The 16,974-nt window shown below is 38.2% G+C and overlaps 1 protein-coding gene across 1 annotated transcript in view; it reads left to right on the top strand.

The window, feature by feature from the left end:
• The window catches only part of LOC109695162 (peroxisomal bifunctional enzyme-like), a 49,261-nt gene that overhangs the window by 13,486 nt on the left and 18,801 nt on the right, over positions 1 to 16,974 (top strand). The window contains exons 3-4 of the mRNA XM_074075235.1: positions 1,847 to 2,019; positions 12,245 to 12,356. Of these exons, the coding sequence (XP_073931336.1) occupies positions 1,847 to 2,019; positions 12,245 to 12,356 (285 nt within the window). The remainder of the gene's footprint in view (positions 1 to 1,846; positions 2,020 to 12,244; positions 12,357 to 16,974) is intronic.

A 16,974-nucleotide genomic window follows, 5' to 3' on the forward strand; every position in this document is an offset into this window, starting at 1 on the left:
AAGAAAGAGATGAAACTTCATCATTCAAAAGATATGATCATGTTTGTAAAAAGAGCAAAATAATCTATCAGAAATTTAGTAGAATTAATAAGACAATCCAGCAATTTTGATGGAAGTAAAACCAGTATCCCAAATTTAACTGATTTTTCTATGCTGGAAATAATTAAGAAGTAAAATCAATAAGCCCTTGTTATATGTCTTGGTTCTCTCAGCTTGGACAATAATACTTACCTTGTGTGATCAGTGGAAGATTCTAGGAGAGCATTCAAGAATTGAGCTTTGTTGTTAAACTGGCTGGGTTGAAATTCCTTGCTCTATGAGTTACTAGTCATAAGCTAATCAGTTAACACGTCATAACTTTAACTTCCTTACCTGCAAAATGGATCCTGTTATACTATTTAAGCTAGTTGTTATGAAATTAAACAAGACACTGAAACTACTTAGTACAAAGCTTGATATATTTACCCAATAAGTGTTCCTTGTTATTATTTATGAAAAACTATCTCGATCTGAAGCTACAGGAATTATCATTCCTGAGACAATGTTGGCCTGAGGCTCAACATTGGAGTTAAACTTCTTTCTTTCAAACAAAAGGAATCTTAAAAACAACAAAAAGCAAAACACCGGACTACAGAGTCAAATATGATGGATTGCTGAGAAAAAGGATAATTCTATAGGATGCTACAGGAGAAGCAGGTGAAAAGAAAAAAAAAAAAAAGAAGTAGATGTACAGGCTGAACAGTATTCTTTTTTTTAAAAAGACTCTTCTGACAATGGAACCCAGAGCCTTACACATGGTAGGCAAGCAGTCTACAATTAAACTATGTTGCCTAAGCCCTGACATAATTAACTTTAAAAAATTTATTCATTTATTCATATGTGCATACATTCTTTGGGCCATTTCTCCCCCCTGCTCCCCATCCCGTCCCTCTCTCCCCACCCTCCTTGCTTCCAGGCCATAATTAATTTTTTCAGTTGTAGCAAGCTCAAAGAAAAAGCCAACTTCCTACAAAATCATGTGAAGATAGGAAAATATAAAATAAGGTTTTAAGGTATGCTCTCAATGTTAAAAATATACACTACACTTTCACTTAATTCTCTCATCACTCATTTAAGATAGGCATTGAAACACAAAGAGTAAATAACTTACTCAAGGTCACAAAGCCATTATAATATGTACATGGGAAAAAATGAGAATTCACCAAAATCTTAAGTTATTTCCCCGTTTGGTTATATTTAGGGTAATCCTGATTTAAAAAAAATAATAACCTTTCTGAGATTTCAAATTGTCATAATGTCTGCATGATTTTTATAATCAGGAAAAGCAAGAAATTTTGTAAGTGTTGTTACTCATGAAAAATCTATTAACACATTCTTGGTTGGTTAATGTATAAATCACAAAAGTGTATGCATTTTACCATGATATTTTATATTGTAATGATTTGTGTTCCTATCAGTGATATTGGGCTAACTGCTGTTAAGAGGGCTGATGAACAGTGTCACCATGCAATAGGAGTTCAGCTCAATCTCAGAATGATGATCTTGGTCAGAGAACCTCTATTCCCCCTTCTCTGAGCTTTGAAATTTCCCTAAAGTTAGAGTTGCTGCCTAGCATATGGAAACACTTAATCTTAGAAGGTGAAACACAGATCTTAGAAGGATACAGGATTCCGAGTGAAGATTTGAAGATTTTTCTCACATTTCATTCTACTTTTCTCAGGCTACTTGTTCGTTGCTTGTATCTCCTGATTCCAAGGGGTCTGAGCCTTCTTAGGACTGATTAAGACCCTTTGTGTTAATAATAATAAGGCCCTTCTGAACCCTTTCTTGTGTTTGTGTCCTGTAGGTGTTGATATCCATGTCTTCAGCACTCCTTGGTCCTCTGACACCGGATTGGGAGATTTAGTAGATGAAATGCAGAGAAATAAGAAGCCCGTGGTGGCAGCTATTGAAGGCATGGCTTTAGGAGGGGGACTAGAGCTGGCCTTGGGCTCTCACTATAGGATTGCCCATGTACAGGTAACCTCTGAGGCTTCCTGTGGGGTTGGTGTGGGATCTTTCTTAGGATAAGTTTTATGTGTAGTCATATGGGGAAAAAAACAACAAAAAAAGTAAACAAAAAGAAATGTGGGGATTCCAAGATGGCAGCTAGAGGGAGGAAGCAGAAAGCATGCCTCCTAAAGTAAAATCTTGGAGAGACACTGGAGATACACCTTACAGGAAAAACCACTGAGAAGAGGCAAAACTATGACTCCTCCACACCTCCAGCCTGCGCTTAGCGTCTCCACTCCACATTAAATGAAGAAACCAGGAGGGCTCCTGCACCGCCACCAGACAACAGTGCTCAGATGGCTTGGGAAGACGTGGACCACAAGGTGAGCTAAGCGGTACACGGTACTCCCACAGACAACCCTGGGCCAGATCAGCATAGCCCCCGGACAGACCAAGCCCACCCGGGGAAAAAAGAGAAACTGAGTAATAAGCAATAAGAACAATAAAGACACATAGCAAAGAGGGCAGGGCACCCTGAGTGCCGAAGAGGGGGTGAGGGGAAATCCCTCACAAGCTGGCTGGAGAAGGCAGGAACAGTGGCACACACCCAGCAACCAGGAACAGGAAAGCTTGTAAAAGTGGCAGTGGGAGGAAAACTCCACAGGAGAGTGGGGAAGACCCACTTCCCACATGAGCCGTAAATAAACAAACCATCTGGAGAAGGCAGGAGCAGCGGCACACACCCAGCAATCAAGGGAAACCTTGTAAAAGTGGTAGTGGGAGGAAAACTCCATAGGAGAGAGGGGAAGACCCACTTCCCATGTGAACTGTAAATAAACACCCCAGCTAGAGAAAGTGAGTGCAGTGTCACCTCCCCCAGTGTGCTTGGAAAGGGGAAAGCTTGTAGCAGTAGTGGTCACGCCCATGACAAACAAAGCCTGAGGGGCCAGGTGAGTGTTAAGTTCACTCCTGAGATCTGCATAAAAAAAGACTCCAGCAACAGTAGGCTGACAGCAGTGGGTAGGCAGCCACAGCCTCAGATAGCCATTCTCAGAACTGCCTCCAGACTCTTTTTTTTCCCTCTCTTCCTTTGATGAGACAACAACCAAACTACATCTGCATGCTGAAAAAATTACTGAAACTGTATTGCATTTGAACTTGGGACACTTTGTGGGGTTTTTGTGTTTTGTGTTGTTTTGGTTTTTTCCCCTTTGATGAGATGACAGAACTACTTCTGAGAAACCATCTACAGGATTGGAGGCTGAGGGACGAACACCAAAATTATTAAGACTGAAACTTTATTGCATTTGAACTTGGAGATTTTAAAAAAAAAATTTATATTTATTTATTATTTTTTATTTTCAATCCTCTCTCTGTCTCTCTAATGCCTGTTCAGCTTACTGTTGATTAGTATACTATCTATACCTGTTTATATCTTTGAAACTTTTTTTGTTGTTTGTTTTGTTTTTTCTCCTTGCTTGTTTGTTTTTCCCTTTTGCTGTAACTTCTTTGCTTTCCATCTCCTCTCACTCTTCCATTCTAAATATCACCATTGTTATTATTACAAGCCAGAAAATACTTAATTGCACACAGTACAGGGACAGTAACAATACCAAGGGCAATGATGGGAAGACAGAAAAATTTTTTCCCCACAGCAAAAAATTAGTACAGGAACCAGAGGGAAATGAAGAAAACAGATACTTAGATACACATCAAAATGATCATTCACCACGACCAAGTAGGCTTCAGTCCAGGAATACAGGGGTGGTTCAACATATGAAAATCAATAAACGTAATAAACCATATTAACAGAAGCAAAGACAAAAATCATTTGATCATCTCAATAGATGCAGAAAAAGCCTTTGATAAGATCCAACACCATTTCATGATAAAAGCTCTAAGAAAACTAGGAATAGAAGGAAAGTACCTCAACATTATAAAAGCTATATACGACAAACCTACAGCCAGCATTATACTTCATGGAGAAAAACTGAAACCATTCCCTCTAAAATCAGGAACTAGACAAAGATGCTCACTATCTCCATTCCTATTCAACATAGTACTGGAATTCCTAGCCAGAGCAATTAGTCAAGAAGAAGGAATAAAAGGAATACAAATAGGTAAAGAAACTGTCAAAATATCCCTATTTGCAGATGACATGATCCTATACCTTAAAGACCCAAAAAACTCTACTCAGAAGCTCCTAGACACCATCAATAGCTACAGCAAAGTAGCAGGATATAAAATCAACATAGAAAAATCATTAGCATTTCTATATACTAATAATGAGGAAACTGAAAAAGAATGTATGAAAACAATTCCATTTACAATAGCCTCAAAAAAAATCAAATACCTAGGTGTAAACCTAACAAAGGATGTGAACAACCTCTATAAGGAAAACTATAAACTTCTGAAGAAAGAGATTGAGGAACACTATAGAAAGTGGAGAGATCTCCCATGCTCATGGACTGGTAGAATCAACATAGTAAAAATGTCTATACTCCCAAAAGTAATCTACATGTTTAATGCAATTCCCATCAAAATTCCAATGACATTCATTAAAGAGATTGAAAAATCTACCATTAAATTTATATGGAAACACAAGAGGCCATGAATAGCCAAGGCAATACTCAGTCAAAAGAACAATGCTGGAGGTATCACGATACCCGACCTCAAACTGTATTACAAAGCAATAAGAATAAAAACAGCATGGTACTGGCACAAAAACAGACATGAAGACCAGTGGAACAGAATAGAGGACCCAGATATGAAGCCACACAACTATAACCAACTTGTCTTTGACAAAGGCACTAAAAATATACGATGGAGAAAAGAACAGCCATTTGATCCAGCAATACCACTCTTGGGGATATACCCAAAAAACTGTGACACAGGTTACTCCAGAGACACATGCACACCCATGTTTATTGCAGCACTATTCACAATAGCCAAGTTATGGAAACAGTGGAAACAGCCAAGATGCCCCACTACTGACGAATGGATTAAGAAAATGTGCTATTTATACACAATGGAATTTTATGCAGCCATGAAGAACGAAATGTTATCATTTGCTGGTAAATGGATGGAATTGGAGAACATCACTCTGAGTGAGGTTAGCCTGGCCCAAAAGACCAAAAATCGTATGTTCTCCCTCATATGGGGACATTAGAAGAAGGGCAAACATAACAAGGGGATTGGACTTTGATCACATGATAAAAGTGAGAGCACACAAGGCAGATAGGAAGATAGGTAAGACACCTAAAAAACTAGATAGCATTTGTTGCCCTCAACGCAGAGAAACTAAAGCAGATACATTAAAGCAACTGAAGCCAATAGGAGAAGGGGACCAGGAACTAGAGAAAAGGTTAGATTAAGAAGAATTAACGTAGAAAGTAACACACACGCTCAGGAAGTCAATGAGAGTCAACTCCCTGTATAGCTATCCTTATCTCAACTAGCAAAAACCCTTGGTCCTTCCTATTATTGCTTATACTCTCTCTTCAACAAAACTAGAGATAAGGGCAAAATAGTTTCTGCCAGGTATCTAGGGTGTGGGGGGGAGAGGGAAAGGGCGGGGGGTAAGGGTTGGGGTCGGGGAAGGGGGGAGAAATGACCCTAACATTGTATGCACGTATGAATAAAAAAATAAAAATAAAGAAAAGAAATGTCATAAGAATCACAGGTGATCATTCCTTTTCTTTGTTTCTTTGTTTCTTTGTTTCTTTTTTTTTTTTTTATTGTACTGTGGTTTGAACTCAGTGCCTTTGCCTTGAGGCACTCCACCAGTCCTTTTTTGTGATGGCTTTTTAAGATAAGGTCTCACGAATTATTTGCCTGGGCTGGCTTAGATTCATGATCCTCCTGATTCTGCCTCCTAAATAACTAGGATTACAGGCATGAGCCACCAGTGCCTGGCTTCTGGTGATCATTTTTTATGGTAGCTTGCAGTTAACAAGTCTTGAGTTGTTAACAAGGCACTCAGCTGATTGTTCTAGTATACTGGTTGTTCAGATGTTAAAATTCTTGCATTCTGATTGGTGAGTAGCTCTGTCACTGTCTCCTTTTTAGTATATGTTTACATTCAATATTTTTACTGATTATGAAAAATATACTTCTGCCAGTTTGCTATTTATTTTCTGTGTTTAATGTCTTTGTTCCTCCAGTAGTGCTTTCATTTGTATTAAGTAGGTATATCCTAAAGTACTCTAGTTCTCTTTTTTTTTTACTGTATATGTTTTAGTTATTTTCTTAATGGTGGTGACCTTCATAATTAAAATTAGTATCTCAATTTATAACCAACTAGCTCAGATTAGTATAATAGAATGCAAATAGTATACAAAAAATGTATCCTTATACCTGTGTCACCCTGCCCATTATGTGTTTATTGTCACAAAGTATACATCATGTGTATACAACATAAGCGTATACTTTTGCTTTTTGTAGGGCTTCGTTTAAATGGATAAGAAAAAGAGGCTAAACATAGTAGCTCACACCTGTAATACCAGCTACTCAGGAGGCAGATATTGGGAAGATGGCAGTTCCAGGCCAGCCTGGGCAAAAAGTTAGCGACACTCCCAACTCAGTTAATAAGACAGCATCATGGCAGATGCTACAGGCGGTTAGGTAGGGAAATCACAGTCTGAGGCTGCCCCAGCAAAAGTGTGAGACCCTCCCTGACAAATAACAAAAGCTAAAAAGGGCCAGGGTCATGGCTTAGGTGGTAGAATGCCTGCCTAGAAAGCACAAGGCCCTGAATTCAAATCCTAGTACTTCCAAAAGAAAAAAAAATAAAGAGGAATTGCAAACAAAAAAGTTAGTTAATACTGTCTTTTATGTTTGTCTACATATTTATCCTTATCCAGTGTTCTTCATTTCTTCATGCATATTCAAGTTACTGTCTAGTGTCCTTTCATTTCAATCAAGGATTTCTTATAGGACAGATCTTCTAACAATAAATTCCTAAATTTCTTTACCTGAGAACATGTTGATTTGTCTTCATTTTCAAGGATACTTTTGCTAGATATAGAATTCTTGCTTGAGACTTTTTGCTTTCAGCAATTTAAATGTGTCATCCCATTCTCTAGCCTCCATGGTTTCTGATGAGAAATCATGTTAACTTTATTGTAAATACCTTTTAAATATCATGTGAAAAAGCTGATAATTTTCCATCATAAAGATATATGAGCTATGCATCCAAACTTCCAAATTCAAAATGCTTCAAAATCCATGGCTTTTTAAGTACAGATGTGATGCCACCAGTGGGAAATTCCACACCTAACTCATGTGATGGGTCAATTTGAAAGGCAGGTACACTGAACATAATATATAAAATTACCTCCAGGCTCTGAATATAAGGGATATGTGAGGCATATACACCTTAGACTTGGGCCCATCTTAAATATAATCTCATTATGCATATGTAATTATTCTGAAATCTGAAAAACAAAAACCAAAAAAACCAAGTCACAATGACTTCTGATCTCAAGCATTTCAGATGAAGTTTACTCACCTGAATCATAATTTTTAATGTCTGTGAAGGTTCACACTGACATATGTATACTCAAGGTGCACCTTTTCTGTGTCCCTTTCACCATGACCTTGTGCAGAGTGGGTAGAGATAGGGTTACTAGCAGTAAGTCAGGGATGGAGGTGACCAATGGGGGACAGATTGACTGTTAGGAAATCCTCCTGTGAGGGATGTCAACTATGCAAGGTAGAGGGAGTCATTGGTATAACAATATGTGTACATGGCAGTCTGCATTCAGTATCCTCTTTCTTCTTCATCCCTTGTGACTATAAATGATGGACAGAACTTCACTTTTAAATGGCAAGAAAGGCAGTGTGGAAAAGACTCAAGCTCATCCACTTTTCTGGACTGACATTCCTGTCTGATCTTTTTTGTTGGGGGGGGATTGTCAGCTTTGTTGAGATTCACCCTCTAAATAAGTGCATTTAAAGTGCAAAGTTCAGTGGTATAGGAGTATATTTACAGGGCTGCACCACTATTACAGTCAGTTTTAGAACATTTCATCACATGAAAAGAAATTTCAGGCTGAAGGAGTGGCTCTGGTGCTAAAGCATCTGTCTTAGCAAGCTGGAGGCCATGAGCAAAATCCCCAGTTCTGCCAAAGAAAGAAAGGAGGGGAGGGAGAAGGAAGGAATAAGGGAGGGAGAAAGGAAGCAAAGAAGAAAGGAAGTAAGGAACAAAAGAATGAAGGAACGAAGAAAAAGAAATGTCATATCCTTTAGCAGTAACCTTTTATCCCCTTCTCCAACCCTGGGCAATCACTAGACTACTTTCCATATCAATGGATTTGCTTATTCCCAGTAATTCAGATAAATGGATTCATACAATATGTGGTCTTCTGTGACTGGCTTCTCTCACTTAGCATAAGGTTTTAACAAATCTGTTCATTTCTTCTGTGTGTGACTGAAGAAGATTTCTTTCCATGGATATACCACATTTTATTTATTCATTCATGAACGATGAACATTTTTTTTTTATGGCACTAGGGTGTATGTGCTCCAGAGTGTCCACATTAACCAAAATTTTGTCAGTGACTTTCCTTCTCAATTGCTTTGTCTAGAATGTGTGGGTTTTTTTTTCAGTTTTTTTTTTTATTATTCATATGTGCATACAAGGCTTGGGTCATTTCTCACCCCTGCCCCCACCCCCTCCCTTACCACCCACTCTGCCCCCTCCCTTTCCCTCCCACCCGCTCAATACCCAGCAGAAACTATTTTGCCCTTATTTCTAATTTTGTTGTAGAGAGAGCATAAGCCGTAATAGGAAGGAACAAGGGTTTTGGTGGTTGAGATAAGGATAGCTATACAGGGCATTGACTCACATTGATTTCCTGTGCGTGGGTGTTACCTTCTAGGTTAATTCTTTTTGATCTAACCGTTTCTCTAGTTCCTGTTGCCCTTTTCCTATTGGCCTCAGTTGCTTTTAAGGTATCTGCTTTAGTTTCTCTGCGTTAAGGGCAGCAAATGCTAGCTAATTTTTTAGGTGTCTTACCTATCCTCACCCCTTCCTTGTGTGCTCTCGCTTTTATCATGTGCTCATAGTCCAATCCCATTGTTGTGTTTGCCCTTGATCTAGTGTCCACATATGAGGGAGAACATACGATTTTTGGTCTTTTGGGCCAGGCTAACCTCACTCAGAATGATGTTCTCCAATTCCATCCATTTACCAGCGAATGATAACATTTCGTTCTTCTTCGTGGCTGCATAAAATTCCATTGTGTATAGATATCACATTTTCTTAATCCATTCGTCAGTGGTGGGACATCTTGGCTGTTTCCATAACTTGGCTATTGTGAATAGTGCCGCAATAAACATGGGTGTGCAGGTGCCTCTGGAGTGACCTGTGTCACAGTCTTTTGGGTATATCCCCAAGAGTGATATTGCTGGGTCAAATGGTAGATCGATGTCTAGCTTTTTAAGTAGCCTCCAAATTTTTTTCCAGAGTGGTTGTACTAGTCTACATTCCCACCAACAGTGTAAGAGGGTTCCTTTTCCCTGCATCCTCGCCAACACCTGTTGTTGGTGGTGTTGCTGATGATGGCTATTCTAACAGGGGTGAGGTGGAATCTTAGCATGGTTTTAATTTGCATTTCCTTTATTGCTAGAGATGGGGAGCATTTTTTCATGTGTTTTTTGGCCATTTGAATTTCTCCTTTTGAGAAAGTTCTGTTTAGTTCACTTGCCCATTTCTTTATTGGTTCATTAGTTTTGGGAGAATTTAGTTTTTTAAGTTCCCTAGATATTCTGGTTATCAGTCCTTTGTCTGATGTATAGCTGGCAGATATTTTCTCCCACTCTGTGGGTGTTCTCTTCAGTTTAGAGACCATTTCTTTTGTTAGCAGAAGCTTTTTAGCTTTATGAGGTCCCATTTATCTATGCTATCTCTTAGTTGCTGTGCTGCTGGGGTTTCATTGAGAAAGTTCTTACCTATACCTACTAACTCCAGAGCATTTCCTACTCTTTCTTGTATCAACTTAAGAGTTTGGGGTCTGATATTAAGATCCTTGATCCATTTTGAGTTAATATTGGTATAGGGTGATATACATGGATCTAGTTTCAGTTTTTTGCAGACTGCTAACCAGTTTTCCCAGCAGTTTTTGTTGAAGAGGCTGCTATTTCTCCATCGTATATTTTTAGCTCCTTTGTCAAAGACAAGTTGGTTATAGTTGTGTGGCTTCATATCTGGGTCCTCTATTCTGTTCCACTGGTCTTCATGTCTGTTTTTGTGCCAGTAGCATGCTGCTTTTATTGTTATTGCTTTTGAAAGGAATAGGAGGTCTCAGCGGGCCCCAACCCCCTTGTTGGAGAAACCAGTACCAAACACCCCGTGTAGATAAGATAAGCAATACGGCAGGGCTCGGTTAGGGCATATAGAATGTGGGGAATGTGAGCGGGAGGTACATGCAAGATGTGAGGTACGTGCAAGATGTGAGGTACGTGCAAGATGTGCTCTGCCTGCTTGCCCAATGTTGATAACGAAAATATGCACGCCACCGCGGTCTATATAAGATTTCCCCTAAAGAGGCTCAGGGTCATGTTTTTCCTAACCGGTCCTGCGTGTCCGTGTGGGAGCTCGACCCTGGCTAGCCAGCCCAATAAACTCTGCTTTGTAGATTGCATTCACGCCTGGCTCTCTGTCTCTCGGGGGAATAGGATTCCGGGTCCTAACACTTTGTAATATAATTTGAAGTTAGGTATTGTGATACCTCCTGCATTGTTCTTTTGACTGAGTATTGCCTTGGCTATTCGTGGCCTCTTGTGCTTCCATATAAATTTAACAGATTTTTCAATCTCTTTAATGAATGTCATTGGAATTTTGATGGGAATTGCATTAAACATGTAGATTACTTTTGGGAGTATCGACATTTTTACTATGTTGATTCTACCAATCCATGAGCATGGGAGATCTCTCCACTTTCTATAGTCTTCCTCAATCTCTTTCTTCAGAAGTTTATAGTTTTCCTTGTAGAGGTCGTTCACATCCTTTATTAGGTTTACACCTAAGTAAGAAAGAAAGGGAGGGGAGGGAGAAGGAAGGAATAAGGAAGGGAGAAAGGAAGCAAAGAAGAAAGGAAGTAAGGAACAAAAGAATGAAGGAACGAAGAAAAAGAAATGTCATATCCTTTAGCAGTAACCTTTTATCCCCTTCTCCAGCCCTGGACAATCACTAGACTACTTTCCATATCAATGGATTTGCTTATTCCCAGTAATTCAGATAAATGGATTCATACAATATGTGGTCTTCTGTGACTGGCTTCTCTCACTTAGCATAAGATTTTAATGAATCTGTTCATTTCTCTGTCTGTGACTGAAGATTTCTTTCCATGGATATACCACATTTTATTTATTCATTCATGAACGATGAACATTTTTTTCTGGTTTTCTTTTTTTTGGCTTTTATGAAAAAGGATGCTCTGAAAAATTTGCATACAAGAATATCGTGGGCATGTTTTCATTGCCCTTTTGTTTATGCCCAGAATTTGCCTTGGTGGGTCATACAGTAACTGCTTTAACTTTTGAGGAACTGCCAAATGTTTTCCAAAGTGCCTACACCATTTAACATTCCCACCAACAAGGTATGAGGGTTGTATCTTCAAATTCTCTTCAATACTTCTTGTTGTCTGCCTTTTAAATTATATTTGCTTCAGTAGTTGTCAAGTTGAATCTCATAGTGGTTTTGATTTGCATTCTCCTAGTAGCTAACCATATTGAGCATCTTTCATGTCTCTAGTGGCCACTCATATCCCTTCTTTGGAGATATGTCTATTCAGATCCTTTGCCCATTTTTAATTGTTTGTCTTTTCATTGTTGAGTTGTAAAAATTCTTTGTATATATAGATACAATCTTTTATACTAAATCTATATTTACCAAAAATATCTTCCATTCTCTGTTTTCTTCTTTACTTTCTTGTGCTACCTAGGTCTTGCAGGGACCCAGGAATCTGTTTGTAAAGGTTTGTTTTTGTTGTCTGAGACAGGTCGTAAGAGTCAGAGAAAAAAAATGTTCCAGAATCTAGGGATGTTGAGCGTGAACACCTAGCAGAGCTCTGCTTATTCTGTTCATGAAAGAAGAGTGTACACATACTTTCTTTATCCCTGTGGAAACTCTGGCTGACTTGGATGAAACAATGCACTGAGGGTAGGAAATCTTGGGGCATGCTTGTCTTAAGTCTTCATATATTATAAAGGTCATTGTAATGGCCTTTCTACCTGCAATCTCTGACAGACTGAGACTGGCTTCCCAGAAGTCACACTGGGAATCCTTCCTGGAGCAAGAGGAACCCAGCTTCTCCCCAGACTCATTGGAATTCCTGCTGCACTTGACTTAATCACCTCAGGTCAGTGTAAACCTTCCCAGCAGCTGTCTAGATAAATGTGAAGAATTGGACCAGCATCTAGAAACATCCTGGTTTGGCCACTTACTATCCATGTAACTTTGAGGGGATTCTTTAACTTGCCTCCAAATTTTCTCATCTTAAAGTGGCAACAGTAACTTCTGTGAGAACTTCTCAAATGTTACCATGAAGATCCCATGATTGAGCCTTCTAAAGGAAAGTGTGTTCAAAAGAATAAGCAAATTTGGGGTTGTATTAAAGCTTGAGTATTTATAGACCTTGGTGTTCATTTGGGGAATATTATATTCAGATCTGGTTTAGAAATTTTAATATCAACAAGATTTACAATCTGAGTTTTCAAGTTTTAATGGGCAAATGACTGAAGTATTCATTTTCTAATAGTAAAATATTCGTTACATATGGAAGTCTTTATTATCAAGAGGGAATGTGAACAATGTAACACTAAACCCTAGATATACCAAATATTTTATTTTGTAAGACTTATAAAAAAGGTAAAGTTGGAAGAAAGAACTTACACAACTATTTACTCCCAAGAGGTACAGTTAATTATGAAATCTTGGGTCAGCTGCTATGCTTTTCTGTTCCTTAGATTATTCATAAATGTGGATAGCAGTACTAATCATATAATGAAGTAATGACTATTGGGCAGTTAATATATACAGTATGAATAGAGCACGATATGATAAGTACATTTTTTTTCCTTTTCCTCGTTTTTTTTTATTTCTCCTCATTTATTTATTTATTTTTTTTTCATTTTTCTTTTATTATTCATATGTGCATACAAGGATTGGTTCATTTCTCCCCACTGCCCCCACCCCCTCCCTTACCACCCACTCCGCCCCCTCCCTCTCCCCCCCCTCAATACCCAGCAGAAACTATTTTGCCCTTATTTCTAATTTTGTTGTAGAGAGAGTATAAGCAGTAATAGGAAGGAACAAGGGTTTTTGCTGGTTGAGATAATGATAGCTATACAGGGCATTGACTCACATTGATTTCCTGTGCGTGGGTGTTACCTTCTAGGTTAATTCTTTTTGATCTAACCTTTTCTCTAGTACCTGTTCCCCTTTTCCTATTGGCCTCAGTTGCTTTAAGGTATCTGCTTTAGTTTCTCTGCGTTAAGGGCAACAAATGCTAGCTAGTTTTTTAGGTGTCTTACCTATCCTCATCCCTCCCTTGTGTGCTCTCGCTTTTATCATGTGCTCACAGTCCAATCCCCTTGTTGTGTTTGCCCTTGATCTAATGTCCACATATGAGGGAGAACATATGATTTTTGGTTTTTTGAGCCAGGCTAACCTCACTCAGAATGATGTTCTCCAATTCCATCCATTTACCAGCGAATGATAACATTTCGTTCTTCTTCATGGCTGCATAAAATTCCATTGTGTATAGATACCACATTTTCTTAATCCATTCGTCAGTGGTGGGACATCTTGGCTGTTTCCATAACTTGGCTATTGTGAATAGTGCCACAATAAACATGGATGTGCAGGTGCCTCTGGGGTAACAGTCTTTTGGGTATATCCCCAAGAGTGGTATTGCTGGATCAAATGGTAGATCGATGTCCAGCTTTTTAAGTAGCCTCCAGATTTTTTTCCAGAGTGGTTGTACTAGTCTACATTCCCACCAACAGTGTAAGAGGGTTCCTTTTTCCCCGAATCCTCGCCAACACCTGTTGTTGGTGGTGTTGCTGATGATGGCTATTCTAACAGGGGTGAGGTGGAATCTTAGCATGGTTTTAATTTGCATTTCCTTTATTGCTAGAGATGGTGAGCATTTTTTCATGTGTTTTCTGGCCATTTGAATTTCTTCTTTTGAGAAAGTTCTGTTTAGTTCACATGCCCATTTCTTTATTGGTTCATTAGTTTTGGGAGAATTTAGTTTTTAAAGTTCCCTGTATATTCTGGTTATCAGTCCTTTGTCTGATGTATAGTTGGCAAATATTTTCTCCCACTCTGTGGGTGTTCTCTTCAGTTTAGAGACCATTTCTTTTGATGAACAGAAGCTTTTTAGTTTTATGAGGTCCCATTTATCTATGCTATCTCTTAGTTGCTGTGCTGCTGGGGTTTCATTGAGAAAGTTCTTACCTATACCTACTAACTCCAGAGTATTTCCTACTCTTTCTTGTATCAACTTAAGAGTTTGGGGTCTGATATTAAGATCCTTGATCCATTTTGAGTCAATCCTGGTATAGGGTGATATGCATGGATCTAGTTTCAGTTTTTTGCAGACTGCTAACCAGTTTTCCCAGCAGTTTTTGTTGAAGAGGCTGCTATTTCTCCATCATATATTTTTAGCTCCTTTGTCAAAGATAAGTTGCTTATAGTTGTGTGGCTTCATATCTGGATCTTCTATTCTGTTCCACTGGTCTTCATGTCTGTTTTTGTGCCAGTACCATGCTGTTTTTATTGTTATTGCTTTGTAATATAGTTTGAAGTCAGGTATTGTGATACCTCCTGCATTGTTCTTTTGACTGAGTATTGCCTTGGCTATTCGTGGCCTCTTGTGTTTCCATATAAATTTAACAGTAGATTTTTCAATCTCTTTAATGAATGTCATTGGAATTTTGATGGGAATTGCATTAAACATGTAGATTACTTTGGGGAGTATCGACATTTTTACTATGTTGATTCTACCAATCCATGAGCATGGGAGATCTCTCCACTTTCTATAGTCTTCCTCAATCTCTTTCTTCAGAAGTGTATAGTTTTCCTTGTAGAGGTCTTTCACATCTTTTGTTAGGTTTACACCTAGGTATTTGATTTTTTTGAGGCTATTGTAAATGGAATTGTTTTCATATATTCTTTTTCAGTTTGTTCATTATTAGTGTATAGAAATGCTAATGATTTTTCTATGTTGATTTTATATCCTGCTACCTTGCTATAGCTATTGATGATGTCTAGAAGCTTCTAAGTAGAGTTTTTTGGGTCTTTAAGGTATAGGATCATGTCATCTGCAAATAGGGATATTTTGACAGTTTCTTTACCTATTTGTATTCCTTTTATTCCTTCTTCTTGCCTAATTGCTCTGGCTAGGAATTCCAGTACTATGTTGAATAGGAGTGGAGATAGTGGGCATCCTTGTCTGGTTCCTGATTTTGGAGGGAATGGTTTTAATTTTTCTCCATTAAGTATAATGCTGGCTGTAGGTTTGTCATATATAGCTTTTATAATGTTGAGGAACTTTCCTTCTATTCCTAGTTTTCTTAGAGCTTTTATCATGAAATGATGTTGGATCTTATCAAAGGCTTTTTCTGCATCTATTGAGATGATCAAGTGGTTTTTGTCTTTGCTTCTGTTAATGTGGTTTATTACGTTTATTGATTTTCATATGTTGAACCACCCCTGCATCCCTGGGATGAAGCCTACTTGGTTGTGGTGAATAATCTTTTTGATGTGTTGCTGAATTCGGTTTGCCATTATTTTATTGAGGATTTTTGCATCAATGTTCATTAAGGAGATTGGCCTATAGTTCTCCTTTTTGGAGGTGTCTTTGCCTGGTTTTGGGATAAGTGTAATACTGGCTTCATAAAATGTGTTTGGCAGTTTTCCTTCCCTTTCTATTGCATGGAACAGTTTAAGGAGGGTTGGTATCAGTTCTTCTTTAAAGGTCTGATAGAATTCAGCAGAGAATCCATCAGGTCCTGGACTTTTCTTTTTGGGGGGGACTCTTGATTGCTGCTTCAATTTCATTTTGTGTTATAGGTCTATTCAGGTGATTAATTTCCTCTTGGTTCAGTTTTGGATGATCATATGTATCTAAAAATCTGTCCATTTCTTTAAGATTTTCAAATTTATTTGAATATAGGTTCTCAAAGTAGTCTCTGATGATTTCCTGGACTTTCATGGTGTTTGTTGTTATCTCCCCTTTTGCATTCCTAATTCTACTAATTTGGGTTTTTTCTCTCCTCATTTTAGTCAGGTTTGCCAGGGGTCTATCGATCTTGTTTATTTTTTCAAAGAACCAACTTTTTGTTTCATTAATTCTTTGTACGGTTTTTTTGGTTTCTATTTCATTGATTTCAGCTCTTATTTTTATTATTTCTCTCCTTCTATTTGTTTTGGGATTTGCTTGTTCTTGTTTTTCTAGGAGTTTGAGATGTATCATTAGGTCATTGATTTGGGATCTTTCAATCTTTTTAATATATGCACTCATGGCTATAAACTTTCCTCTCAAGACTGCCTTAGCTGTGTCCCATAGGTTCCGGTAGGTTGTGTTTTCATTTTCATTGACTTCCAGGAACTTTTTAATTTCCTCTTTTATTGCATCGATGATCCACTCTTCATTAAGTAATGAGTTATTTAGTTTCCAGCTGTTTGCATGTTTTTTGTCTTTACTTTTGTTGTTGAGTTCTCCTTTTACTGCATTGTGGTCAGATAGTATGCATCGTATTATTTCTGTTTTCTTATATTTGCTGAGGCTTGCTTTGTGCCCTAGGATATGATCTATTTTGGAGAAGGTTCCATGGGCTGCTGAGAAGAATGTATATTGTGTAGAGGTTGGATGAAATGTTCTGTAGACATCTACTAGGTCCACTTGATCTATTGCATATTTTAGATCTTGGATTTCTTTATTGAGTTTTTGTTTGGATGACCTATCTATT

The sequence above is a fragment of the Castor canadensis genome, chromosome 5, assembly GCF_047511655.1.
Source record: "Castor canadensis chromosome 5, mCasCan1.hap1v2, whole genome shotgun sequence".
NCBI classification, from domain to species: domain Eukaryota; kingdom Metazoa; phylum Chordata; class Mammalia; order Rodentia; family Castoridae; genus Castor; species Castor canadensis.